This window comes from Schistocerca nitens, chromosome 9 (genome assembly GCF_023898315.1).
Source record: "Schistocerca nitens isolate TAMUIC-IGC-003100 chromosome 9, iqSchNite1.1, whole genome shotgun sequence".
NCBI lineage: Eukaryota > Metazoa > Arthropoda > Insecta > Orthoptera > Acrididae > Schistocerca > Schistocerca nitens.
In genome coordinates this window covers 388,110,106-388,129,055 of record NC_064622.1, presented here as the reverse complement: position 1 = coordinate 388,129,055, position 18,950 = coordinate 388,110,106, and the positions used below count along the sequence as shown (strand labels likewise).

Below are 18,950 nucleotides of genomic sequence, written 5' to 3'. Positions count from 1 at the left end.
TTTAGTATTGGAGGGCAGCATGGAGGGTAAAAATCGTAGAGGGAGACCAAGAGATGAATACACTAAGCAGATTCAGAAGGATGTAGGTTGCAGTAGGTACTGGGAGATGAAGAAGCTTGCACAGGATAGAGTAGCACGGAGAGTTGCATCAAACCAGTCTCAGGACTGAAGACCACAACAACAACAACATATAGTTTTCTTTAGTTCTGAAGGAGAAACTGGTGATATATGGATATGACTTAATTTTAAGGGACCTGCTTTTTCAACAGATTGCTGTTCATTTTTCTCTTGAACTGTTTGTCCCTATAACTTTTCACTGTATTTAAGAAATTGTTATTAAATATATTTTCTACATGTGACTTATCATTTATAGGCCTTCCATTCAGTTTGATAGTCAATTTATCATGTAAGGTGGTTAGTTGCCCCGTCTTTCATTTCACTACCTTCCATACTGCCATTCAGTCTGTTGTCGGAGGTAGTGATTTCTGACATTATGTGCATATTCCTTGATTTTTAGCAACTTTTCTTTGTAATTTTGAGTAGATTTGTAGTGTGCAGCTTCTGCAGGATCTCTATTTGTTCCTGACAACAGATGAGTCCCAATTTTAGTTGGTAAGAGCAGATTGTATGGTTCAAGTGTGGCAGAGACCAACGAAGCCACGGACCAAGTCGTCGGCACTGTGCAAGCTGGTGGTGGCTCCATAATGGTATGAATGACAAAGTGCCATGTCATTGGCCCACAACCATTCCGAATTGGTTTCAAGAACATTCTGGATGATTTGAGTGAATGATTTGGCCACCCAGATCTCCCAACATGAATTCCATCAAACAATTATGGGGGACGATTGAGAGGTCACTTCGTGCACAAAATCCTGCACCAGCTACAGTCACAATTACGGACGGCTATAGAGGCAGCATGGCTCAATATTTCTACAGGGGACTTCCAATGACTTGTTGAATGAATGCCATGTTGAGTTTCTGCACTGAGGAGGCCTATATTCAAAAGTTGGTAATGATGATGGTTGAGATACTCAGATATTTCAAACATTTTTAATTCTTCAGGCATACGAAGAAAAGTTTTGTTGGAAGTACCAAACTATTCTGAAACTGAATGCTGCTGTCTTCACTACAGAAATATATCACCTGTCACTGACATTGAAATGGGAAAGCTGATTAACTTTCCACATTTTCTCATATTATGTCCACTGGTATTATATTTTGAGGCAATACTAAGTATTACAAAGAATATTCTTGGCACACAAAATAACAATCAGAATTATCTGAAATATCTGTTCCTCAACTTCATGCTAGGTATTGTTCAGAAGCATAATCTTGAAATCTCTGCACATGGCCTATGCTTTGTCAAGGAATTAGTGGTTAACAATATCAACACACTCATTCAACTGGAACTGCAATAGGTCTACTGTTGCACCAAACATTAAGCAAAGAAACACTTTCCAGTTGAACCCATACAGAAGGTGTGCACTAGTCTGCATGTTCCATTGTCAACAACCCTTTACCAACATAGAAAAATCTGAGACGCAAATCCCATTTGTTCCAAATCCAAACTGAACCTACACAGGAGTTATTCACATTCATTCAGCTACTTTTGTTGTATTTTGTTATTTATCTGGATATACTATCAAAAATCTGTTTTTTCCTGGTTCATCTGCAGTCTTTGGATTACGGGATATGCATGTTTGACTCAGCTGTTCACCAAGTAGCTTTAATTGAGATGGTCGACAGAATCTTAGAAATAAATACTCTAGAAGACACATATCCAGTACCACATAGCTGCTGGTTATATGATAAATGAGAGAAAACCCCTACCCTACTCAGTAACTCGAAAGCTCAGTAGCAGTACATCATGAAAAAAAATTGCCTTTGTAATCTTATACAGAGTAAATAAGTGCTATTGCTCAATTAAACCTTGAATACATTCATGATATCCACATCACAAAAATGAAACAACTACAGCACTACAGGTAAACATATAACAATTGTACTGTGCATTCTTCTACGTATAAAGTAATTATCAAAAATATTAAGACCTACCATACTTTGTTATTGGTACTGCTAACATGCAAACCTTAGGCACAGGGAAAAGCACAATAATAGCAATGAGCACACTAGATTTTTACTCAAATCTTATGCAACATTTTCATTTAGGAATGTACCTTGCTGTATTATTTACAGATTCAAAGTACCTGCGAGAATTCTTGTAGATATTTGAGTAGACCTGCGTCACCTGCTAACGACCAGCATGTACTATTCCGTCGTAAATCCTCAGGCGTCCAAGGTTTCTCCCATGGCTTTGGATGTTCATTTTGGTCCTGAAACGGTATAAAAACTGCAACACGTAGTTATAAACGAATAGTTTATTTTGTGTTTAACCATCATATTATGATACGGAAACTCAAATAAATTACATGTAGTCTTACATCCATTCCTCCGGAAACGCACTCATTTGCGCTATCTGAAACACACACACACAATCACACTAGCGATTCCTTTTTTCTTTTTTTTTTTTCGCGAATGGAATTAACAACAAATGGATGTTTTATAAGCACCTCACTGTGCACGCTCGACAGAATGGACTCGGAGAGCTCAGGCAACTACCTAAGGTGGCATACATGCATGGACACATTACGTATCACCTGTCCTTTACAAAAATATATATACATTCTGAGAGTACGCACACCGGCGCTATTTCTTTTCATTTTTTGTTATGACAAACCTTACAGTTTATCATTGCGAGGTGATTCTTGGATGAAGGAATATATACATAACATCAAATACAAAGTTTGTCCCAACAGTAAGTCGTCTTTTCTGACGAATAATATTTTTTGGTAATGGTTTACCCCCTTCCTAAAACTTTCTCTAGTTTTTTCGCCTTTTTCCTAAAATCCACAACACCGTGTATGCTTTAACAATTGTAATTTATTATGTATGTAGTTAACAATCACCCAACACAGCACATTGTACAGACATTGTTTTATATGACTACTCTTACCATATTTAATTCACCAACAATGTATCAAATGGTATGTTTTTCAGTCCTGTACTATGACCCAAACAGTTTTTGCTTCTGACAGCAATGTCAATCAAATAAACACACGCGTGACGACTAGTCAGTGTTGCCAAACATGCTTGCGTTGCCATAACACCAAAAGAGTTTGGTACACCTGACGCCAAACTTCCATCGGCGTTAAAAACTTGACATGCACGTTTTCACCATAATTTGTGGTAACCAACTCGGAAATGTAAACACCGTAAAGCCATCAGTTGCTTAAATATAACCTTTCCTGCAGTTCAAATTTATTAGCATACTCACATCTCATCCTATACAACTACAAAATGTACAAAATAAAACAGATTTATTCAGCTTTGAGCGTTTACATACAATCGGTGTCATCAAAGTTAACGTACGAATATAATTATAGAACTAATTCATGTTCATACATTAGACTAAACAGGCTACATTAATATATTTTCAATAATTAAATAATGCTGGGTTTACACTAGCAAGTTGCTTGCATAAGTTATTGCTGCAAGTTACTGCGAGCCGCTTGCAGCTGTGTTTACACAGCAACGCAAGAATTAAGCAAGATTCTTCCGCAAGTACTTTGGCAAGAAACTTGCGTCAACAACTTGCTGATACTGTTTACACATGCTTTCAGTACCACTACGAGTGTCAGCCGAAGTATAAAATGACAAGTAGGCGGGTGATATATGCTGCAGCTATTGTAATTGTAATAAAAAACGTGAAAAAGAGAAGTATTTGGGTTAGAGAGTGGATAATAAGAAGATCGCATAATTGTGCCTATAATAATCTTTTGCAAGGACTTAGTATCGAGAGCATGGATACTTTTGAAAACTTTTGCAGAATGTCCTCAAATGATCTGTAGTATTTGTTGACGTTAATAGCGCCCATCATATCAAAAGGAGACACAAACTTCCGTACTGCTATTTCAGCAAAGGAACGTTTGCTAATCACTCTACTATTTATAGATACAGGTGAACTACGAACAAAATAGCATTTCATCTATTTATGTGAAACATACAACCAAGAAAAGGTTGAATTTTGAAATCTTTTCTTTGTAGGGGACTCATACAAGTCCCTAATGAACTTGTTTCATATTCCCGTCAGCACGATATTTAGAGCCACTTTTGACGTCTTGAAAAGGGAAAATTATTTGAAGGTATGTGAAAACACAAGAATGAAATTAAATTTTTTTTGAAATAAACTGCATTTTGCAGAATGATATACTTATAAAAATGTTTTTTTCTAATGCTCATAAAATGAAAAGTGACAAGCTAATTAAATAGAACATGTAATAATTACACATCGTCTTTTTCTAGACTCCTAAAACAACAAGGTGGTGGGTACAGGTGGCAAAGGGGTTGTGTCTTCAAGTTATGCAATTTCTCTGTAATTCTTTCACAGATGTGTCGAATATCGACGAGATTTCATTTAATGCGCTCACCTTCTTCACTCTGTTCTTGAAGTCCCGTTTATGCACGTTCCGTATTTCGGGGTAGCTCTACACGGCTTCAATAAAATGTTCTGTATCTTGCTTCATCCATTCCCGTTTCTCCTCCATTTCTGAAATTTGTTTGCATATAGCTGGCAAGTTATTGCAGCAATTTACTTGCGCGGAGGAACTTGCCGTGCGATTTGCGAGTGTAAACATATCGCCAAGTCGACTTGCGACAGTAGCAATTTATTGCTGAAGTGACTTGGTGCACGTTTTCCACTTCCAGTGTGAACACTACGTAAGAAGTTTCTGCAAGTAACTTGCAGCTTTTAGGATTTAATTCTATTTCCTGCAAGTAGGTAGCGCAAGTTATAGTAAGTATGTCATCTGCATAACACCCATATTTGACATTTTACTTAATGTGGTGACTTTATTTTATGCAACCATCTTACGTATTATATGCAAACAAATTTCAGAAATGGCGGAGGAACGGGAATGGATGAAGCAGGATACAGAACATCTTATTGAAGCCGTGGAGAGCTACCCAGAAATACGGAACGTGCATAACCGAGACCTTAAGGATAGAGTGAAGAAGATGAGCGCATTAAGTGAAATCTCGTCGATATTCGACACATCTATAAACGAAGTACATAGAAAGTAGCATAACTTGAAGACACAACCCCTTTGCCACCTGCATCCACTTGCTTGTTGTTTTAGGAGTCTAGCAAAAGACGATGTGTAATTATTACATGTTCTATTTACCTAGCTTGTCACTTTCCATTTTATGAGCATTAGAAAAAAAATTTTTTATAAGCATATCATTCTGTAAAATGCAGTTTATTTCAATAAAAATTTAATTTCATTCTTGTGTTTTCACATACCTTCAAATAATTTTCCCTTTTAAAGACGTTAAAAATGGCTCTACATACATCAGGTACGACCAGAGAAATCGTGCTGAAACAACTGCATTAGGGACTTGTATGAGTCTCCTACAAAGAAAAGATTTCAAAATTCAAACTTTTTTTGGTTGTATGTTTCACATAAATAAATGAAAAGTCTATTTTATTCGTAGCTCACCGGTAGCTATAAATCATAGAGTGACTAGCAAACGTTCCTTTGCTGAAATAGCAGTTTTGATATGATGGACGCTATTAACATCAACAAATACTCCAGATCATTTGAGGACATTCTGCAAAAGTTTTCGAAAGTATCCATGCTCTCAATACTAAGTTCTTGAAAAAGGTTATTACAGGCATCATTTTGCGATCTTCTCATTATCTACTCTCTAACCTAAATACTTCTGTTTCTTTTTCACGTTTTGCATTACAATTACAAGAGCTGCAGCTTATCTCACCCGCCTACTTGTCATTTTACACTTCTGCTGACACTCGTAGTGGTACTGAAAGCATATGTAAACAGTATCAGCAAGTTGTTGACGCAAGTTTCTTGCTAAAGAACTTGCAGAAGAATCTTGCTTAATTCTTGCACTGCTGTGTAAACACAGCTGCAAGCGGCTAGCAATAACTTGCAGCAATAACTTTTGCAAGCGACTTGCTAGTGTAAACCCAGCTTAAGATGTTTGTATAAAATTAAGTCACCACATTAAGTAAAATGTTAAATATGAGTGTTATGCAGACGACATACTCACTATAACTTGCGCTTCCTACTTGCAGGAAATAGAAATACATCCTAAAAGCTGTAAGTTACTTGCAGATACTTCTTGCGAGGTGTTCACACTGGTAGCAGAAAACGTGCAATAAATTGCTATGGTCGCAAGTCGACTTGGCGATATGTTTACACTCGCAAATCGCGGGGCAATTTCCTCCGCGCAAGTAAGTTGCTGCTATAACTTGCTAGTGTAAACCGAGCATAATGCAATTACAGTAACATTTTATATTTCTTTACTAGACTTTAAACATTGATTTACAATACATATTCAATTGTGTAATATTGTATATTATACAATACTGCATTTAAATATTTGTAGTACTTATTATCATAAAAGTAGATCTTCCATTCTGCTGCCTTCAGTTTTTTATTCTTTACTTTTAATTTTCAGTTTATTAATACATACAGCATAAGCACTTTGTGACAATTTATTTAAAAATATAAGGTCGAGAGGTTTATAGGGGTGGTGGATCTTTGCTAGTCTGGTCAGGTGTATGCCATTACATTGTATTAATACTTGTTCCGTAGATCATGAATACAACATTTCGTAAGGATGTGGAACCTGTCAGTTTAACATAAGCATTCATTAAATTGTATATATATAAAATCACTTACTACTTCATATCTAAAAATTCATCTATTGAGTAGGAGTTGTCATTCAGAAATTCTTTTAGTTTGTTTTTAAATGTTGGTTGGCTATCTGTTAGACTTTTAATGCTATTTGGCAAAAGACGAAAGATTTCTGTGGCAGTATAATTCGCCATTTCTTCTAGTGTTGTAACTAGCATTTCGCTATTATTTTTTAATTGGGCTGGGTTATTAATAACAAATTTCATAAGTTAATGGGCGATGTTCGGTTATTCATAGTATTTAATATTTGATCATTGATAGCATATGTAGAATTTTCTATTGAGTACCCTTTCTGAGAACCAATTTGACATTTTGTTAGTACTTCATTGTTACAAAAATGTGAAGCTACTCTTGAATACATCACTTTTTCAAGAGTTTTGGATAAAGCTGTCAGAAGCGAGAATGGTCTGTAGTTATTAGCATCAGACCTACCCCCTTTTTTATGTGATGGTTGAACTGCAGTACATTTCAGTCTACATGGAATAATGCCCTGTTTCAGTGACCTACTACATATTAGCTGAGAATCCTACTTATCTATTGGGAACAAGTTTTACTGCTCTGTTGGAGATGCCATCAATTCCATGCAAGCTTTTACTTTTGAGTGAATTTATTATTTTCCTAATTTCAGTAAGAGAGGTGTGTTGAATTTCAGTTTTGTCAAATTGTATAGCTATAGCATCTCCCATATAAAGACTTACAGTTTCTAATGAATAGCTGGATTCTATTTTTTCTACAACACTTAAAATGATTATTAAAAATATTTTCTACTTCTGAATTTTTCGTTAACTAACTTTTCATTGGGTTTGATAGAAATACAGTCTTCCTGTGCTCTTCGTAGGCCTGTTTCCCTTGTAACAATATTCTGAATTGTTTTCTTTTTATTATCAGTGCTGTTAATCTTAGATATAATGCACATACTTCTGGACTTTTTAATAACTTTTATTAATATAGTGCAGTAGTTTCTCTAATGTTTGACTGTTTCTGCAGCAATGCTTCTTCTAGCTATAAGATACATTTCCCTTTTTTGTTTACAAGATATTTTTATCCCTTTAGTGAGCCATGGTGTTTTAGATGGTTTCTTACAACTATGTTTCACTGTTTTCTTAGGGATATCATGAAATAGGTTAAATTTTAAATCAGCATCAAGTTTCTATTGAAAGGTTTTCCTAAAATTTGCAATTGTTAAATCATTAATTGAATGCATTATTTTGGGGGACTGTTTTGCATTACTGTATGCCATATACTGTAATTAGCTGTGCATCATGACTAGATGGACCATTCTTAAAAGAAAAAGTTTTTATTTGATTATATTTACCTTGATGTATAAAAACATTATCTACCAATGTGCTGCTTTCCTGTACAGCAAAAGTAGGATAATGAATAGCTCACATAGAATTGAAAGAACCAATTAATACTTCAAGGTCAAGCTTTCCATCGGACACTTTCTGAAAATCCACATTGAAATCCCCAAAAACAATAATTTGCTTCCCTCTGTCTATATATACACAGCTACAATTGTAGAAGTACCATTATTTAGTTTAAGTTCACATGCATGTTTCTGTATGTTGCTCTACACAAAATTTTTTAGTTTTAAAATTTTTCACACTATGATAAATTTTAACATTATGGCAACTCCTACTCTGTCTGTAGTGTCTCTACTTTCATGTTCTGAAAGTTTATATCCACCTACATTTTTACCTTTTCCATATCTGTGACTACATGATGTTCAGACAGGCGTGTACATACATTCCACTCTCAGTTTCTAAATCTTCTAAACAAACAAGCTCATATACTTTGCTTTTTAATCCCCTGACATACTTATGCAATATAGTAACATTACATTTCGCTGTGCTTTTATGAGAATCTTGTGAGATATTAATGTGGTGTCACCGCCAGACACCACACTTGCTAGGTGGTAGCTTAAATCGGCCGCGGTCCATTAGTACATGTCGGACCCGCGTGTCGCCACTGTCAGGATCGCAGACCGAGCGCCACCACAAGGCAGGTCTCGAGAGACGTACTAGCACTCGCCCCAGTTGTACGACGACTTTGCTAGCGACTACACTGACGAAGCCTTTCTCTCATTTGCCGAGAGACAGTTAGAATAGCCTTCAGCTAAGTCCATGGCTACGACCTAGCAAGGCGCCATTAGTTACTTCATAAATCTTAAGAGTCTCACTTGTATCATCAAGAATGCTGTATACCAAAGTTAAGTGTTCTAGTAGCTACGTCCTTTTCTTTATCACATTCATTACGAATCATGTTCCAGACTTCGCGCCAGTCGGCGTGTGTGTACGTGTGCCCTTTCGGCTACCCGTCACTGTGGACTGGCTGCCTTGTCAGTCCACTACATTGGCGACGAGTCTAAAAAGGGACCTTAGCGTTCGTATTGCACTAATTTGCTTGTGTCATGGCTTCGCCACATTTTCCAGATGTACTGTCCGAATTTTATCGCTTGCAGAATCAGCAGACGCAGGCTTTATTGGATGCCCTTGGTCAGCTCGTCCAGGGTCAACGTGCACTGCCAACCGATGTGGCCGCCGCCGCTTCACCGCTACCGCAGCCACAACATGCAGTTGCACCCCCGTTTCGTAGTTTTGATGCAGCCATGGAGTCTTGGACGGAATGGTCACGACAATTTGGATTTCATCTCGCCGCCTACAGAATTCAAGGTAATGAGCGGCAGCCGTTTTTGCTTTCGTGTGTAGGTGTGTCCACCTACCGTGTGATAGTGAAATTGTTTCCCCGGCGCGACGTAGCAACTCTGTCATACGAAGAAATTTTGTCTGCTTTAGATGCCTATTTCAAGGAAACAGTAAATGTCGTTGCAAAAAGGTATACGTTCTTTCGTACAAAACGTACGGCCGGTCAGACTAATCGGGAGTGGGTTGCAACTTTGCAAGGACTTACTAGGGATTGTGCATTTGAATGTGACTGTGGACTCCCTTATTCAGATACTATGGTGCGTGATGCAATAGCACAGAACGTTTCTGATGTTCGCATACGGGAACAGATTTTGAAACTCGTCAATCCCTCCCTTCAACAAGTGATAGACATTTTAGATAGGCAAGACACACTTGACTTTGCTCAGGACTCATTTGCAACTTCGCCAGCCGTGTGTCACATTAACCGGCCCGCCAGGCCCGCTGCACGGAACGCTAACCTGCCCTCGTGCACGTCCGCACAGCCACGTGTCCCGCGCAAGCAAGCAAATGCAGTGAAATCATGCCCGCGGTGTGCAACTAGACATTCGCGTGAGAATTGCCCGTCACGCCAAGCTATTTGCTTTTTCTGTAATAAGAAAGGGCATGTTCAAAGTGTTTGCCAGAAAAAGCTCAGATCGGACAATCACAACCATTCCAGGCCCTTTGCTTCGCGCCGGAATCGAATCCAGGACACACAGGCTCGGGACCCTTCGCCCATGGACATTCATGTAGTTAGTGCCACTCCGCCCAGTGTTCCTCTCGCTAACAGTGACTGTGTTCGTCCCACAAAAAGTGTGCGTCGCCGTCGACGCAACTCCCGTCACGTCGCACGTGATTCTGTACCAGTGTCTGTTCATGTTGCACAAAACAGTCGCTCTTGTCGTCAGCAGGACAATAAACTTTTTGTAGACTTGGACTTTGACGGCAAAGTAATACCATTCCAGCTCGATACCGTAGCTGCGGTTTCATTGATCAATCACGACACGTACAAACAACTGGGCAAACCTCCGTTGCGTGCCGCAAATGTTCAGCTCACTAGTTATTCCGGACAAGCTATCTCTGTGTTAGGACAGTGCAGCCTTCTTGCAACATACAAGGGACAAACAAAACTTGTGTCTTTTTATGTTCTTCGTTCTTCTTCGGCAGTGAACTTGTTTGGTTTAGATTTATTTCAATTGTTTAACTTGTCAATCGTAAATCAGGTCCTATCAGTGAACGAGACTATGCCTTCCGCCAGTGTTTCTCGTCTATGTGAGCAATTTGCAGACATTTTTGCACCGCGCCTTGGTTGCGCTACGAACTATAACGCACCTTTGGATCTGAAAGTGAACGCGCAACCGAAATTTTTCAGAGCGCGCAATGTTCCCCAAGCATTGCGTTATGAGGTCGCCAATCGCTGCGGTATCTTGTATCGGTCCACTGCTAAGCACGGCAACGCTGATGCGTTGTCCCGTTTGCCTGTTGCTGAGGATAAAGCATTCGATTCTTCCGAACTTGCTTGCATGTTCCTTGATTCGGAAACCGATGACGTGGTCGAATCGTTTCCGATTGATTTTCGTCGTGTAGCTGCAGCCACAGCTGCTGACCCTGTCCTTGCTACTGTTTTGCGTTTTGTTGCTACACAATGGCCCTTGTCAAAGTCGCAGATCGAGGATCCGTTGGTTCGCCGATTTTTTGCTCATAAGGAGAGACTTTTTGTTCGACGTGGTGTTTTGTTGTTGCGTTCTGATAATGATCAGTCCAGAGTCGTGGTCCCACGTTCGTTACAGTCCTCTGTCTTACGGCTTCTTCACCAAGGACATTGGGGTATAGTGCGAACGAAACAACTTGCTCGTCAGCACTGTACTTGGTTCGGAATCGATGCTGCGATTACGAATATGTGCTCTTGTTGCATGGCGTGTGCCGAACACCAATCCACACCGCCGCGGAAATTCTTTGCATGGCCACAAGCCACTTCCCCTTGGCAACGCTTACACATAGATTTTGCTGGCCCATTCTGGTATGCTCGATGGTTGGTTGTGGTCGATTCTTTCAGTAATTTTCCTTTTGTTGTCCGGATGTCTTCCACGACGTCTTCTGCCACCATCCAGGCGTTATCTGCTATTTTTTGCATTGAAGGTCTTCCACAGACTATTGTTTCCGACAATGGCCCACAATTCATGTCTGCCGAATTTCAGTCATTCGGCAAGGCCAATGGTATTCAACATCTGACATCCGCGCCGTTTTCGCCACAGTCAAACGGTGCTGCTGAACGATTGGTCCAGACTTTCAAGTCACAGATGTTGAAATTGAAAGAGTCGCATTCTCGGGAGGACGCGTTATTGCTCTTTTTGTCCTCGTATCGCTCTCAGCCCCGCGATGGTCGCTCGCCGGCTGAGTTGCTCCATGGTCGTCCTCATCGAACCTTGATGTCTTTGCTGCATCCGCCGCGTCAGGTTCCTGTGCAGCGGCAGACTCCTGCTTTTGCTCCTGGCGACGTTGTCTTCTATCGCACCTATTGAGGTTCACGGCGTTGGCTCGCAGGGCGCATTCTTCGCTGCCTCGGCCGCGCGATGTATTTGGTTTTGGGGGCCTCTGGTGAGGTGCGTCGGCATCTCAATCAGCTGCGCCTCTGTCGTCGCCTGGGTTCTGCCACTCCCCGTCTGCTTTCAGCGACGGTGCCGTCCGGTCAGCGCCCTGGGGACCCATCTACTGGCTCGCCTCATCCCCAGGTGTTACCGACGCTGCCTTCCCTATTGCCTCATGGCGACATGCCGCCGCCGCCGCCGCCGCCGCCGCCGCCTGTTCTCCCGCCGGCGCCGCCCGCAGTGGACGCTTCGATGCAGCCGCCCAGCGCCTCCCTGGGTCACGCGCCGCCGATCGCTTCCCGTGACCAGCTGTCCTCCGCCATGGAACTCTTGCCAGCTCCGGCCCAGATGTCGTCCTCGCGATTCGGATCCCCCGACGCAATGGAAGTCGACCCTTCGGCCCCTCCTGTCTCATTACGGGCGCATACACCGCATGTTGACGTGCACCCTGGACTAGGTTTTCAGGCGTTTCCTAGCTCCCCTCGGACCGAATGGCAGGGTGCGGGTGGCACAGCCTCGCCTGTTGTTAGGCTCCCCACCCCATCGCATACGTCAACATGGGGACCTCCCCACGGCGGGCGGAAGCCTTATCACACGACCGTTCGCCGATTTGCGGGGGAGGAATGTGGTGGCACCGCCAGACACCACACTTGCGTAGCTTAAATCGGCCGCGGTCCATTAGTACATGTCGGACCCGCGTGTCGCCACTGTCAGGATCGCAGACCGAGTGCCACCACAAGGCAGGTCTCGAGAGACGTACTAGCACTCGCCCCAGTTGTACGACGACTTTGCTAGCGACTACACTGACGAAGCCTTTCTCTCATTTGCCGAGAGACAGTTAGAATAGCCTTCAGCTAAGTCCATGGCTACGACCTAGCAAGGCGCCATTAGTTACTTCATGAATCTTAAGAGTCTCACTTGTATCATCAAGAATGCTGTATACCAAAGGACGATATAAAAGTTAAGTGTTCTAGTAGCTACGTCCTTTTCTTTATCACATTCATTACGAATCCTGTTCCAGACTTCGCGCCAGTCGGCGTGTGTGTATGTGTGCCCTTTCGGCTACCCGTCACTGTGGACTGGCTGCCTTGTCAGTCCACTACAATTAAAATTATTTTTCACTGGTTTTTTATGACCCTCCTGAAAGAGCTGTTCAATTGGAGCCAATCATACTGCATGAAAGATGGAACCAAGCCAATATTTGTAATGTTCGTTGCAGATGCTAATTTTACCAGGTCACACTCAATATTGTAGCTCTGATCCATATCAATACTGTTTCCTGCTCCACCCACTTTAACAACATGACCCTGCTTTGCACAATAATCCTACATCCTCTATCATTCGGCACTGGGCCTGAAAAAACTTGTGACATGGTACATTTCACCTAATTTTTTCTGCAAGATCTCTTTCATGGTTACTACCTAACAACAGAACTGTCCTCCTACTTTTGTATGTTGAGAGTTAACTACACTTACATTTACCTGAGCATCTTCCTTAGTTAACTGAAGTAGCAAGGTAAATCTGTTCCTTGCTACCACGTCTCTTCTTTCTTCATCCTTCTCCCCTCTTAATCTCATCAATTCCTCCCTAGCACTATCGAGTTCAGCATTAAGAGCGTTAATCTTCCTGTCCTCTTCAGCTGTTATCCTATCCCTTAACATACTCTGCAGTACCATGGAAGAGACTCATTTACTTCCCCAATTCCCATGGCACTACGTTCACCTGTCCCCCCAGTGTAACCATCTGTCATAACAGCTGCAGAGAACACCAGAACTAACTTCTCTACGGCAGCTCAAACACTTCTCACTTGTGGTTGTTTACAACATTTTTACAAAATTAGCTAGACAATAACAGTAATATTCTATTAACTACAGATCATAAGAGTCACTAAAGTTCTGTGGAACACTAATGTATGTATATACTATTACTAAAGTAACTTAATATCCTTAAAATAACGTTAATACACAAAACTTGTATACCCAAAAAATTAGGCCTAACATTGTGTATGCACGACTTGGACTTCACAGGTTTTGAAAAGAAAAAAAGATAGAGCCTTTAATTCCCTGAGTAGATGTGGCACAAATAAATATATGTGTAACGAAAACAACCTAAATTCTTCACTTTATATTTACGCAAACGTCTTAAATTGGTATGTAAACCTACATCTGAAGCACGCAGAAACAAGACCTTAAGTTACTCTCCTGTTTTTTTTTTTCGAGAAATACTTTGAAACGAGGGAACCTTCAATAGATAATATGAAATAGGCTATAATTAACTTCCTTATGGTGTAATATTAATTTAATTGCTTATCTTCATGAACTCAACATTCAGACGTGTGTGGTCCGTGCCAGTGGTTCACAACAACAATTCTGTGTGCATGTCTTGTGCCATGTTGACGTACTACCACCTGAGATTAAATTGATATTTTTCTTGGAATAGACCAAACAACTGTATCAATAAATCTTACAGATGAAAGCCCCATACAGCATTTTTCTGTCCATATGTGAAGGCTAATCTCAAAAATTACTAAAGATACCCTGATATAATTTTCACTAATAGGTAGACTGATTAACAAGGAAATTTTAAGTATATGATTCATGACCATTATGCGAGACAAGTCATCAAGCCATAGATATAGTGCCACATGTCTATACCTGGGATGGGTGGCTGATGTGTAGAAATGTAAACTTCGTACTGCCATAATATTAATTTCCTTACACTAATTCATGCAATTTTCTTTGGGTGCAAGTCCTGTAGTAAGTGTAACAGATTTTTTTGGAATTTAAATATTATTTTTGCACCAGTGGAAGTTCCCTACAGAAAAATTACAAGGGTCATAAGTGAATGGACAAATACAATGTATGTATATAGCAGAGCATTTTACTAATATGACCTCTACATCTGTGCAACAGGTATGCTACCGAAGAGAGTGTTGTATAGTTTGTATGAGTATCCTCAGTATGAAAACCAATAAGTTTTACTGAATTGTCTTCCAGTTTCAACACATTTAATTGGACTGAACAACATGTCTTCAACTTTTGTGTCATTTACCTGTAGTTCATTTGCCTTAAACTATATACCACTTATTTGTCTATCGAGTCATTGACTTGTCCATGACTTACATTAGTCCATCTAAAACTACCATTTGTGTAAGTGTCCATATTTGGCAGTTGTGCTTCAGATTTGTTCAAATCTTCTTCTGTTGATTTCTTAGAAGATGATGGAAAAATGTCTGTTTAATACATCCTGTGGCATCAAAATAGAACTGGTTTTCTTTTGACAGTTTATCTTTGTTTTAATGACCTCTCATACTGCATTACATATGTTTGGTCAATTAAGAATGTGTTAATAATCTGCTTTCCAGTTAGCTAAATTGATTTCCCATTCACGATGCATTCTTAATGTTGTGTACATTTCATTATAAGCACTACAGTTGCATGATCTATCATTGCACAAGATACTTATTTATTTGGGCTTTATATCAATTCCATAGATCTTTAGTTTTAGTAGGGGATTTCTGCTTGCAATCATTCTTGTAATGTGTAGGATACGTTTCATTAAAAGTTTACATTATCACTTTTAATTATTAAGTTGCTAACAACTTTGGAATCATAGTCTACAGGATTAGTTTACTCCAATTTATTAAGGCTTCCAAAATATATATCATTTGCTATAGATAACAACATATAAAAAAATTCACAGTTATATGTAAATTATTCTTGTGCATAACATGAAGCACACAAAATTATGTTTTATTATGTTTGTGCAAATACATTTATTTTTTAACATAAGCACTTCATTTCACTTTAACGATGGAAACAAGACACATTTGATGCTGATGATATGTGTACTCGTGAATACCATAGAATCATATATGAATGAACAATTTTACTTCGTTTTTAAGTATCTGGAGTTCCGATATTCTATTTACTTAATCAAATAATGCATCAAACAGAATTTTTACCTGAAAATAAGCACATTTTTACTCATGGATTTTGTGTTTGTTTTTCTATAAAAATAGTCTCTGTTTGTATCTGTAGACTTGACTGTTAAACTCAGAGAATTCCTTGTGTGCATTCAGGAAAAAGTACTTTCATAAATACAGGCAAATGGTCATTATTCCAAATTGTTTGAAAAAATGGTTACATGATTCTCTATGTTTCGCCCCTTTCATTATTCTAGTTGCTCTCTTTTGAAATATATATGGAAGCTTAGCCAGACTAGTCTCACCCAAAACACTGATATATTTTCATATGCTATGAATGAATCGAAAGTAGACACATAACATTGATTCAATATCACATGAATTTATAAATGTACTTACAAGATAACAATACAGACTTATTTTTTGTTTAACAATTTTGTATGATTCTTCGATCTTAAACGTTAATTCAGTTGTATTTCTAAAAAGTTAGTATGGGTGTTAGTTCTACCTTATGCTGTTGAAGTTCTACTATTAGGTTGGTTCCTAGTTAGTTCGTTTTATGACTGAAGTCTATTAAAACTGTTTTTTACTGTTCATAATCATTCTTTTATTCCAAGATCATCTGTTCATGTCAGCTGTTTCCACTGTGAGTCTTTCCTGTTAGTCACTTTTGTTCATTTCTTTAACAAACAGACTGATGCTGTCGGTTTTTATAGACCAATAACAAATATCATTTGTTGTGGTTTAGTTACATGTGCTTCTATACGACTTCTGTTGTTTGTCTTCTATGCTACAACGTCTGTAGTTCCCACCCTTTTCTAAATGCTATTCTCGTTGAGGTAGTTAGCCAAAAATAGATAAAAATTAATGTTCCATTCAGCTTTTGCTAGAATGCAATGTGCAATGGCTTGTATATGATATTAATTATTTTAATAAAGTCTTTATTTACTTGAAATTCTCTTTTAGTGATATTCATATTCATAGCTAGCGTCATCATCTGAGTGGTATCTATTCGTTTTGAAATTGTGTAAACATACAATTGCAAAATGATAAACTGCAGAAATGAATTTAACCTGTAAAGCAGGCCGGCCGGAGTGGCCGTGCGGTTCTGGGAGTTACAGTCTGGAGCCGGGCGACCGCTTCGGTCACAGGTTCGAATCCTGCCTCAAGCATGGATGTGTGTGATGTCCTTAGGTTAGTTAGGTTCAATTAGTTCTAAGTTCTAGGCGACTGATGACCTCCGAAGTTAGGTCGCATAGTGCTCAGAGCCATTTGAACCTGAAAAGCAGTCACACTTTTCTTTCACAAAATTTTGCAAGCTGTATCTTAGAAGTACTAAGAAAAGTTAACAAAATGGCGGTCAGCAATGACTTGTTTAAAATTACGAATCGATGCCGATTATAAGGGATGACATCAATTACATTTATTCAAAAATCAATGTACTGACAGCAAGAGTAACATTAATTCAGTAACAAGACACATTTTTAAACCAACTCCATTATTATTTCAATAATATTAATCACTTACATAAAGAATGAGACCCAAGAAAATATAAGAGTGTAATCGGCTTCGCAGTCAGTGAGACAGAGCTCAACATTAACAATGCTGTCGGTTTTTATAGACCAATAACAAATATCATTTGTTGTGGTTTAGTTACATGTGCTTTGCTCTCTATTATCTCTTAAGATATATTACATTGATTACTGTTGTAGGATATTTATGTTACAACATATAGCTTATGTGTGGAAAAATGAAGCTAGAGACTCTCCAGCATGCTGATAACGAAACTCTATGTGTATGCTGTACCAGTACAGATGGTACGTGAATGAGTCATCTGCTACTCCACGAATCCCACAGCAATATCCTTTCTGAGCAGTTAATTATGGTTGGTGACATCAAACTCCTTCAACAGATCTGACACAGGCCACAATTTAATTCATTGTTGTATACTGAATTAATAACAAATCTACAAGACAAATCTACACAAAAGTCCAAACCCTTCATCTCAGAAGAAGAGAGGAAAAGAAGAACAGAAAGAATGAAGAAATACTGGGTCCTAAGAAAAGAACAACGCACAAAGAAATGATTGATCCAGCGTACCTCAAAGAGGGTGAAACAAAAGAAGAAGAAGAAGAATTAATAACCAAATTAAAAAAGTTATAGACAACTGTGTGAATTGACCTATTTAAAACCTCTTTTCCATTAATCACCATTCGTTTTTTTTTTTAAAATGAGATCATTTAATACATAAACCTTCCTATTTGTTCTTAAAAACAAGGATCTCTGATATAGTCGGTTATTACTATCGTCAGATTAGTTATCTTTCTTCTAAATTGGCTTGACATTATTGATTTTTTAGTTTTTTTGGAAGGCTCCTGTGCTAAATGATGCATTAATGATATGAGACAGTTGGAAGGTATGTGTCTTTCACTGTATTTTATTAGGTTGTCTGGAATACCATCATTCCTAAATTACTTTTTAAATATATCTATAAGTTTCATACATTTAATATACTTATGGGATGGAGAAACATCGTATTGTCATTCGTAGGGTATTAACTCTCAAATTACAATGAGATTTAGTTTGAATCAAGTGTTTGTGGGATATCCTGACTATCAGCAGTGGGTCTTTAGCAGTCTTGCCTTCACTTTTCACAATAAAGTTGACATTTCTTTTCCTTTTTATTACTTCTCAAGATGATTTCATTTTGTAACTATATTTCTTAATGTATGAGTGATTATCATACTTTGTATGTAGTATAATAATTTTCTTCTGCTTTAACTGTTGTAAATTTTTACATATTGTTCAATGCTTCAGTTTCCCTGGCAGACTTAGTTACCTCCCTTGGATGTCTGTTACTTATCTGTTCCCTGGATTACTCATGTGTTTGACAACCCCTAAGAATATGGTGGGGTTTTAATGCTGAGCTTTGCAGGTCTGACCTCCATCGCAGAGGTCTCAAGAGGAAGGGTGAGAC

At 38.9% G+C, this 18,950-nt stretch overlaps 1 protein-coding gene across 1 annotated transcript in view; it reads right to left on the bottom strand.

Moving 5' to 3' along the window:
- Positions 1-3,098, bottom strand: part of LOC126203691 (WASH complex subunit 2) — a 194,312-nt gene extending 191,214 nt beyond the window's left edge. The window contains exons 1-2 of the mRNA XM_049938060.1: positions 3,014-3,098; positions 2,208-2,333 (exon numbers count right to left, since the gene is read on the bottom strand). Coding sequence (XP_049794017.1) covers positions 2,208-2,333; positions 3,014-3,016 — 129 coding nt within the window. The 5' untranslated portion in view covers positions 3,017-3,098. The remainder of the gene's footprint in view (positions 1-2,207; positions 2,334-3,013) is intronic.
- Positions 3,099-18,950: the final 15,852 nt, after the last annotated feature.